At 33.6% G+C, this 11,153-nt stretch overlaps 1 protein-coding gene across 2 annotated transcripts; it reads left to right on the forward strand.

Annotated features, from left to right (window-relative positions):
- LOC107648609 (membrane magnesium transporter) lies at positions 104-4,310 on the forward strand. Of its 2 annotated transcripts, none has more exons than XM_016352413.2 (5): positions 104-360; positions 2,410-2,602; positions 2,689-2,741; positions 2,823-2,923; positions 3,993-4,310. In XM_016352413.2, the coding sequence occupies exons 2-5, from the start codon at positions 2,530-2,532 to the stop codon at positions 4,084-4,086; spliced, it is 321 nt and encodes a 106-aa protein (XP_016207899.1). In that variant the 5' UTR covers positions 104-360; positions 2,410-2,529; the 3' UTR covers positions 4,087-4,310. The 2 variants fall into 2 exon arrangements, with proteins under 2 accessions (XP_016207899.1, XP_020960098.1); XM_021104439.1 differs by lacking the exon at positions 104-360 and adding an exon at positions 1,617-1,745.

An 11,153-nucleotide genomic window follows, 5' to 3' on the forward strand; every position in this document is an offset into this window, starting at 1 on the left:
TTAATCGAATTATTATAATTTAAATTTATTTAAAAAAAATAATTTAAAATTTTATCACGTGCAATTACAGTTGTTATTAACAAAAACCTAACCTGCCGAATGAATAAATCAGGGGCAAACCCTACCAGTATCCAGTTGGCCGGTTCTCTTAAAGTATTCACGCCTATGAATCAAATACCCACTGCTCCAAATCTCAAATCTTCTTCTACGGCAGCCACTTCATTCTCCACCATCCTTTGAGCTCGTCGCCGAACTGCTTTCCTCTGGTCTTGTGTCCGCCGCTTTTCTATCCACCAGCGCCACCGCGTGCAAAATCTGCTGCGGGCACCGCAACGAAAACCGCCTCCTTCAGAAACTTAGGTATGCGTTCTTGTTCTTCATCTTCTATTACTTATTCTTTCACTTTCTGGAATCTAAATGTGTCTCTTGTTTTATTTTATCCAAATACTAGTTATTTTTTTTCTCTTCCTCTGCAAATTGAATTTATTTATTTTAAACTACGGTATTTTGTATAGTGTTGAGTTCTTTTCTGGAATTTTAAAACTTTGGCAACAGAATTTCCCTAATGGAATGGACATTGATTTTGTGTTTCTTCCACTTTTCTCTGGCTTTTGATATATTGATTTCTGATTAATTGATTATTGAATATTGATGACTTGATCAGTTAAGTATATTGCTTAGTTCAATTTTAAAATTTCTTTGTTCGTCTATCTTTTTTATTAGATTAGTTCTGGTTATGCCTCTTTGTGAGATGAAAATACAGTGTGTGATTAAACTTTATTCAATGCAGTGGGAGTTTTTGTATAATTAACCCTTCTGCTTTATGAAAGCATGAAAATAAACATTCTGGAACCATATTTTGCTTATGATTTGCTTGTCAATTGAATTTAATTAAAGAAAAATGGAGCGATGAAGGCCTAAGTTTGCTTCACTAAACACAAGGTCGTAGTGTCTTGCATATGATTGTCTGGAGTTCTTGATTTATCTTTTGTTCATGTAAAGACTAAAGAGACTCCTTGCTATTGATGATTGCGTGTTAAACCATTACTAACCATATTCCTGTCTATGCTAATTTTGTTAAATACAGATCACACAGAATATTATTATTCATAATTGAAAAAGTTGAGAAGCAGATGAATTCACAATCTTTGGAATCACTTTGGAACCAGTTTGAATTACAAAATAATAACTTATAATCAAGTAACGTCGAGGAAGAAAATGAGTTTAACAAAATGAAAAAGGAAAAGAGAAAGGTTGAGATATATGATTACTAGATAAAGGTAGTCCAAAAATAAATTGTGATGACTAAAAGATAAATTTCATTATTTATATATGTATCATGTTGCTAAATGCTAAAAAGGGAATAGATAGTCATGATGGAGATATCTACTTGAGAGCATTAGATACTGAATAAAAGTCTAAGAAGCATGTTCCTTTCAAAAAGTCCCTTACCTTTTAACAGCGCAAAATCTAACAACAAAAGGAACTGTAGAAGCCAAATTTTAATGTTGTGAGTAGTACTCTGATTTTTCATTTGGTCATCTTGCAGTCTCTTGAATTTTTTCTCTCTCCCTTTCTAGGTTGCAGGTTCTTGAACATCCTCCAGGAGAATGGAGGGTTGTGTTGGGTAGTGAAGCGCCAAAATATCTCTCATTTTATAGTCAAATGCAATTCACTTACCACTACCTGTTTTTGCTTCAATGCATTAACTCTCAATTCTCAAAGGAGATGTAAAATGCTTTTAGGTAGAAATATTAAAGAAAAGTCTTTGTTCAAAGATAATTTGCAATGACTAACGGCACATACACACTTACTACTACTATAAATTCAAACCAACAAATGAATTAGAATAATTACAGGCACATGACCACATGGATTAGGCACATCATTGGCTAAAAGGTAGCATAAAAAGACGGCATGTAAATGGAGGGAAAATGATAGGGTGCGAATAATGTTTTGGTTAAAGGTTTTAATTCCCTAAATTGGGTTAGGGTGAAGTTTAAACGTACCTTATTCTACTTATTGCTAGCCCTATTTGAGGTTGTGTTTTTCATCGAAACTTAATAGATTTGTTTATGCCATATTCAGTTTTCTATGTTCTATTGTTCAATTCTTGTGCTAGATTCGATTGGGGTTTAGAACCAGTGGGCAATTACAACTTTTAACTTATTTTTAATTTTTCAACATTTTTTATTGTTTTTATAGCCTGGTGTAAATCCGGTTTTAATTTGACATGGCTTGATCAGGTCTATTGAATTAGAGTCTTGAAAATAAACCCGGTCAATATTTTGGTTCGGTCGTTTAGATCAAAGCAAACCCAGCTTCACTTTGGCGCATATAGGCCCTTGTTTTTACTTTTTATTCAACGCAAAGATGATGGTAACTTGGTTTGTGTGGTTGTGTGGGCAGCTTGGTTACACAGTAGGACAGCCACCGGGGTTGGGCATCTGGCGATTTAGACATACCTCTCACAGTCCAAAACCTCAGAATTCATCAAGTAGATCGATTTGCATTGTTGCCCTCCAAATCATGGCTTTAGGTTTTGCCATCGGAGTCTTTGGTGTTCTCATTCTTTTTCACGCCGCTTATTCAACCATCCAATGTATATATCCCTTCAAACACATCATTTCCTTTCTCTATTTTAACCTTCTTCAATGGAATCTAATTCTGGTTCTGATTTTGTTGTAGATAGGGGTTTGCTCAAGATCACCGAAGAAGAGTTTTCAGGGCCTCCCTTCAATGTAATAATTACTCTTTCATGTTTGAATCTTCTTGCAATGATGCATTTTTTATTATCCAATTTATGGTTTTTGGGATCGCAGGTGGTGACTGAGCTATCTCTGGGGCTAGTTCTTTGTATGTGGGCTGCGTTAACTGTGCCGGGGAAGTTTCTGTCCATACACCCAGATTCTGAGGAGAATAGGTAATTTAATTCATTCTTTTTAGTTTCATGTGAGTGCTAGATTCTAGTGAGTTTTAAGTAGTTTGTGCTTGATTTCATTTTGCTGTCATGATGATTTGCTAATTAATTATTATAAGATGGGCTGTTGAAGTGGTTCATATAGGTTTAATTTGTTTCCAACACAAAAGCTATGATATAATTAAAGTTCTGTCGGTTGCTGGCTATTTTCTGAGTTGAGGCTTTAGTTGGCAGAGAGCACCATGATAGTCAAGGAATGGAAATATAGAGAATAATATGGGGGATGTAAATAGAATAGGTCTAGTTGACGCCAGGGTTTAAAAGAGAGGTGAATATACCGGGGAAAATAAATCTGACTTTGGAGCAGCATTGCTGTGAGAATTTGGGTTGTTATAGTTGCAATTCAGCTAAGCTTGGTCTAACTTGATCAATTGATCTTATTCAGCTGCTTCATTTGTAGGTTATCTTTTTCTTCCACTGTACTTAATAGAGGGACAAAAGTATATTGTCATACATGAAATAATCATAGTAGGTTCTTTTGTTAAGGTGAATTGAGAAACATATAATTCCACCTTATGCATTTTCTGTGAGGAGTGAAATGCCAAACAGAAAGGGAAAAAAAATCAGATTCAACTTTTCCTGTTTTTTTACACAAATCAAATCCATAGTGTCCTACCATGCCGTGTGTAGCTGGTGGTCTAGAATGGAGGTTCTTGTTGTTTTATGTGTTCATTGCATTGCAATTTGCAAGGATCCATTAATTTGCAATGATCAGCAATGTGTTCATTCAGAATCTCTCAGTAGATGAAAGATGGTAGGCAGCTGGCTTTGATAAATATGCTCACTATCAACATTTCATCAAGAAGAGAAGAGACAAGGAAGATATCTCACTGTTTCTGCAAAGGAATTTTACATTTTCAAAAGTTTATTATTTCTTCCTTTGTTTATGTTGTGCTGCCCTCGTAGTTGAGGCACATGACTATAATATACAATTCTACATACTAGCTGCTGATCAATCTCACATGTTATGAATCATTTGAATCTCAATCAGAATTTGTCTCCTTTGGTGCAGGATTGTTTCTTTGCCTGCTAACCTTGACTTCATGATCTTCAACCACCGAGGCAAGGTCTTCCCCGTGGAAATGGATTTGAAGCTGAAACAATGATGACTTTAGGATATCCCTCTTTTGAGGATTAAAGATATTTTCCCTGGAACATGGATTTGAATTTGATAATATCATTGGTTTATCTATGTTTCTTTGCACCTTCTTTTTGTAGCTTATATATACTTCAGATTCCTGTACTGGCCGCGTAGCACTTACTGGTAATGTTGACATCATATTATCACTTAAATCATTATGAAGAAATAGCTTGCACTTTAACCTTCTTAGTTGTTGTGCACAAGTTTTCTAACCGGAGGAATATTTTTGAAAACGTAGCTCTTCAAGCACCATGTTATTCTTAGAATTTGGCACCATGTTATTTTGGTAGTTGGGAGAGTGGTTGACGTGGAAGCTAATGTTGATAAATGCCAAAATTTAGTGTCGTCTTTGCAAGTGGTTTCCGAAACACAAGACCTTACAGTTGCAATGACATGCTTGACATATATTTATTAACGAATAATAATTGCATAAGACATGTAAGATCAAGTCATAACTCATATACAGCAACATGCAATGGGCAAATTTCATAATGTGATTTAGTAGGTAACTTGTTGAAAGATCTTTATACCTACATTTAAAGCAACAATTTGATTTTTGAGATTGGTAGATGAATCAACTGGGAGCGGGAAACAGTTGGAATGTGGTGTAGTACGGCTCGGGTGGATCTTTTTATCAGAGATGTAATAAACATTAGGTCAAGTGGTCAGTGTGTTTCACATGGGGCCACTTATTATGTCTAACCGGGTCTCAACTTGTAAAACTGCTGTCCATAAATGCAAAAATCATAAATAAAATCTGGAAAAAAAAAAGTTAGATAGTGGACAACATTATGTTAAGTACCCAAATAATTCTTCTTAATTCTAACATATCATATATGTACTAATTTGTTCTAGCAATTTGCGATCCTTTTCCAATTTGGGATCAAATGTTCAATGTCACAAACTGTAATGTTTCTGCTTCAGCACAAAAGCACACATTATTAAACAAAGTCACAATTTGGTTTTAGAAAATTTTAAGAAATACCTCTCAGATAATAAACCACAGAGTATAATAAATTATATTCAAAAGCATGTGCTACATGCTGCAAAATTATTTGGGGAATTGAATGGGAAAATCGTGTTTGGGAGGGAGGCAAATGTGATAAGTAAAACAGAATAAGTTCCAAGAAACAACGACAGCAAAGTGTTCTTCCATAACATCTTCACTTGATCTTCATTCTTCAAGGCTGCGTTTGTTTTTAGAGACAGGACAGAACATGACACTGAAACGGAGACAATAGGACGGAGACACTAAAAATTATCTTTTGTGTATTGTGTTTGGATACGATGGATAAGACACTAATGTAATGTCTAATATTATGTTTGGATGCACATGGATAATACTAAAATATTATATGAAATGACTAAAATAGCCCTGTGATTCCAAATTTTCTACATCAATACAAATTAATTTAATAAAAAATGAGAGTACATAGGAGTACAGACGGAACTTGAAAAATATATTTGAAGAGGCAAAAAATTTTAATAAAAAAATATATTAGTATTTATATTAAAATAAAATTTATAAATATAATTATTTTATTTTAAAATTTATTATTAATATGTAGGAATACATATGGTTAAGATTAACAAAAAAAATAAATTTGAGTTTGATTAATAAAAAAATTTATTTAAGTTAATAAGCTAAATTAATTTTAAATAAAAAATTAATTTTAAAAAAATCCATTTTTACATGAAAAAACAATTAGTTTTTGCATATAAAAATCTATTTTTATTAAAAAAAAACTATTTTTTTTATCTAAAAACTGATTTTTCTTTATAAAAAATGGATTTTTCTTTAAATTATATAAAATCAATTACAATTTATAAATTATTTTTTAGCATTTTAAAAGATCAATTTTACTTTTGCTAATATTTATCTTTCAAAAATTTTAAGATTAATTATTTTTGTTATTATTTTTATTACAAATCAAATAATATAATATAAGGTTAAAATGGTATTGAAGTAAAACGATAAAAAGAAAAGAATTATCTACCCCCAATAAAAAATTCTACAGAAAGGAGAGAGTACCTGGAAAAGAAAGAGATAGAGGAAGAACAGAAAGAAAAAAAAGTATCTCTGAACAACGCAATATGAAAAATAAGAAGGGGTAATAGTGGAAAAAAAAGGAAAACAAAATTTATAAAATTGTCCGTGTCCACTCTTCCAAATCCCGTGTCCATCATTGTCCTTCGTGAAAGAGTGGACACAAAAGTATCAAAAACTGTCTCGGAGACAATATGTCCACTGTCCATGTCTCTGCTTCCAAACACTTTTTAAATAAGTGTTGTCCATGTCTCTGTGTCCTGCCCCCGAAAACAAACGCTACCCAAGTGTCTCATTGTTGTCCTTTTGGTGCTAAGAGTGAGAGACTCTTTCTATATCTGACAAGCAAAGGAGCTGACCATCTAGAAAGAGAAATAGATCTTTTCAATTTTTTTCCTTTCAATTTTTGTTGTAAAGTGTGATTTTTTACTATACACTCTTTAAGTGGTACTAAAAGAAAAATATATGAAAAAAGATATTAAACATATAAAATCACACTTGACAATATTAATTTAACAAAAAAAATTGAGAAGATCTATTCTCGAAATAAATGTTTATATTGTCTTTATATGAGTTTGGTTATTTATTTTGATACTAACATCTAAGGAAAATATATAGCATAAAATAAAAAACTTGGGATGGAAATTTTTTAGAAAAGTCATGAAGTTAATTAATTAATATTTAACATAAGTTAAATTGTGTGAATTATATTTTTTTAATTCCAAAATCACAAGTATATTTCTATTATAAATTTTTAGTTTATATAATGCAGATACTTTTGGCCTAAAATAACATTGACATTTTAGCATTTTAATATCCTGGTTAATTCATTTTCAGAAAATTCATAGAAGTCGCCTTCAATGAAAATTTAAATTTGAATGGAATAATGTTTCTGAATCAAAATCAACTTTTGAAACAAGTATGAAGCCCTTTGTGGCAATAAGATTTGCCAGTGAAACTCCAGCTCCTCATCACTTGTATGAAATTTTTGGATAGAGAATTAATTGACAATTTATCATCGCAAGTTTCATCACGATATTTTTACGAGAGGTTAGACCTTTTAATGAATTATTAGTTCCAGGATTGAATTAGATATTTTTTTATAAATAAATAAAATAAATATTTGGATTTGTGACACATCCAAGCCTTATTGCCATCTAAGTCCAACCAAGTAGGCCTAACACCAACAAAAACCATTCTCATTAAAAGAATATGTATATGCACCCGAAACCCTAAAAAACGTTACCTATCTTTTTGAGCTCTAATATGAAACACCATTCATATCTCCTACTCAAAACTGCAACAAAGAAATTTGAAATCTCTCTCAAAACCTCTAAAAAATATTTCAAATTCTCTGCAAAAACTACTGCGAAATTCAGTGGTACATTTGAGATCATCAATAAAAAACACAGAAAAATAGTAACAAAGATTCCTCAAGGTACTCACAAAAACTACTTGTTCATTATGTTCAGTTTTTCTTTCACATTCTCGCATTTCTACTAGTTTGGTTAGGGTTTAGTGGATCGAGGTTGTTCATTTAGTAGATTGAGTTTCTCTGATTCAATTTTTTCTTATTTTTCTTGTTTTGCTTGAATTTGTTGAACTTGTTCATGTGTGGTTGTTTAGTTAGTTTTTGTTAAAATCTGAACTAATTTCTATTCATTTGTGAATCAACTGAAGTTCACTTGTGGCTATTGTTAAGTATTGACCAAACTTTTTATTCCTCAAGAAATTTCGGTTCATTTCCTGTTTAATTTAAGTTCACTTGGCTTCGTTTCGCTTGAATTTGCTGAACTTGTTAATATGTGGTTGTTTAGTTAGTTTTTGTTCATTTCTGAACTAATTTTGGTTCATTTGTGAATAACCAAGATTCACTTGTGAGTGCTGTTAAGTGTAAGACCCCGTTAGCCTAAGCCTTACCTCTAGCCATAAAGCTAAGGATAACATAGTGCCACGATAGTTTTAAAGCTTATAATATAGTATATATTCAAGAATTTATATAACTAGAAGGCCGATGAAGGAGTAAAGCTCAAAGTCGCATAAAGCATAATTAGGAAAGGCGAAGCGTTCACACATGGTAACTAAATGCATAGGTACGAACAGAAGAAGACATAATACATATAAAACCCTATAGATAGCTCCAGGATACACAAGGTAATAAATAAATTAACAAGATATATATAGGTATGACATACAAAAAGAGGACTAGTCACAGCTTACGGAATTTAGGCCAGCTAGTCAAACTGAATACAACAGTGTTTTGAAGTTTTAAAACAACAGCAACCTATCTCTCAAAGTTTTTAAAAATAAAGCCTCTAAGGCAACAAGGTTATATAAATACAAAGGATGAGAGAGTGACTATATCAAAATAAAGCAGAATAAAACAAAGATGGAACCATACTCCGCTCTGTCACTATCTCGCAACTCACTGAGGTGGGTTACGACCTGCATCTGAAAAAGAACAACAACATATGGTATGATTACCGGAGGTTCTCAATATGGTAACAGTTACCAGTATATAAGATATAAGGTTCCGGGCCGCCAGAGGCAATCCTAGAACTTCACACCACAAATATTCAAGCTTAACAAAATAAATAAATAAACCATAACCATAAACAGGGTTATCTAAACTTAGGGGATTTCTAACTAATACTAAACACACCGCTATATCCCACATCCTTCGCCAACCTAACCTCCGTGCGATCCATCGCCACCGCCTACCGAGCCTCCTCGATTCCAGCAGAAAACACAAGTAATACAAACAAGTAAAGCACAAGTAATATACATATACAGCAAGTAAACAAATAACAAGTAGACATGTGATTCATTTAGGTATAACTGAAGTTAAGCAAGGCAAACAAGCATATAGAAGATGCATATGATGAATGCCTATCCTATTAGCTCGGGATATCACATTTCGGTCTATAAATGCCAACCCGACACATCCTCCCGGATGTAGCCTTTCTTGCCACGCCAGAGATATAGGCTCTGCACACTCATGTAGCAGAGAATCTGCCACGCCAGAGATATAGGCTCTGCACACTCATGCAGCAGGGAGTCTGCCACGCCAGAGATATAGGCTATGTATGCCAGAGATATAGGCTCTGCACACTCATGCAGCAGGAAAGGTTATGCGAGCGGGATACAACCCCAGCTCTCACATCTCAACGTAGGAGGGAGACTGCCTCAGCCCCTACGCCGGCACCGCTACCTTGACAAGCGGGAGACTGCCACAGCCCTTGCCCGAGGTACATAGTGACTTGCCAAACATAACAATTCAGTAACACAGCACAGCTCATTAACCAATATCAGTAATCCTCAAGTTCATCAATCTCAGATCAATCGCAACTCATTCTCAAGTTCCCAACTCCTCATAACCATCACCGGTTTCCAATTTCTCAAATTACTATCAACTATCGCCACCTCTTAAGTTCTCTGAATCATCACCAATATAATACTCCGCCCGCTCAACCACAACTTCAGAAATATAAGTCTCCGTCTTCTAAACTCATATAGAAATTCATCTATTTAAATCTCTAAATCATATTTAATAATATTAGGACCCAAGCACTAGATCGTATTCTTAAACGGCATTTGAAGGAAGTTTGGAAAGTTAGAGAACCCTTAAAAATGAAGAAAAATCATTTTTCAGCAAAACAGGGTCTATGCGTACGCATGCCTCATATATGCGTACGCATACTTAAAATTTTTCCCATCTCGCATATGCATACAAGTGTTCACGTACGCATAGGTGCCAAATAGAATGGCACGCTCACGTATGGAGAGGTTCTCGTACGCATACCCCTCCAGACTTGCAGAATTTTATAAAGTAGCAAAAATCAGTTTTAAACACCAAATTTAAACGTTCATAACGTTCTCTACAAAAATCTATTTTCATCAAACTTTATATCAATTTAAAGATCTTTAGATGAACTTTAATTTAAGATAATTTTCAATCAATTTTGAAAACTAAGGATCAAGTTATGATCCGTCAAACTTCACCAAAAACTGGTTTTTACAAAAAATTTGCTAGGTTCTCAAAACTTCCAAAATTCACAACAAAACCAAACCAAAACATACCCAATCCATCACAAAATACGGTACACACTACACTTTACCATTCCATTGTACTTTTATCACTTCTACACTTAATTCACTCAACCTTTCCTCCATAATTCAACACAAATCTATAATTCCAATTCAATATTCTCCTACCAATAATTTATACAATCTAATTCTTCATATACACCATTTATCACTCACAATACCATCACATCACTCCCATAGCATCACAATCATTATTATCACAATTATCACCATTCAACATCGTCATTCACCAACATCATCACAATCCTCAAAATCCTCATACATCACAATTATCAACAATTAATTTCAAACCTATCTTATGGTCCACTAGCCTAAGTGTCCAGAAACATTATATATTACAAAGAGGAAACCAAAATCATACATTGGCCGATTCCTACGCAACTCAAAACACCAAGCAAAGCTGTAACACCTTAATTAGCCTAAGCCTTACCACGCGTCGTAAAGCAAAGGTTAATCAAAGGTTACGACAGTTCTAAACTTATACATATCATTATATAGAAGAAATTAATAATATCTAGAAGCCCGAAGAAGAATATAGCTCAAAAACAGGATCTAAAAAGCGCAAGACATACTAGCAAAGCTACTAACTTAAAGCACAGAAACAGATGTAATATAACAAAATATAGTAGTATAATATCATAAGAATCTAGCCACGGCTCGCGGAGTTTAAGCCGGCTAGCCATATATAGACAATACATGAGACCAGATAGTAAAACAGCTTATACAAGTTTTGTTTTCTCAAATACAAGCCTCTGGGCCAAACAAAATACAAAAGTGAGAGACATATATATAATAAATCAAAAAGACTCCAAGAGATATCCAGATCCTCCGCTCCTGTCACCAATAAAATAACTCACCATGGTGGGTTGCGACCTGCA

This window comes from Arachis ipaensis, chromosome B06, assembly GCF_000816755.2.
Source record: "Arachis ipaensis cultivar K30076 chromosome B06, Araip1.1, whole genome shotgun sequence".
Lineage (NCBI taxonomy): Eukaryota > Viridiplantae > Streptophyta > Magnoliopsida > Fabales > Fabaceae > Arachis > Arachis ipaensis.

Bases quoted from the DNA above. Each gene is read 5' to 3' on its own strand.
- LOC107648609 (XM_016352413.2), top strand. From the start codon at position 2,530: ATGGCTTTAGGTTTTGCCATCGGAGTCTTTGGTGTTCTCATTCTTTTT. The intron at 2,603-2,688 runs GTATATATCCCT...ATTTTGTTGTAG, and splicing joins CGCTTATTCAACCATCCAAT to ATAGGGGTTTGCTCAAGATC. The intron at 2,924-3,992 runs GTAATTTAATTC...CCTTTGGTGCAG, and splicing joins CCAGATTCTGAGGAGAATAG to GATTGTTTCTTTGCCTGCTA.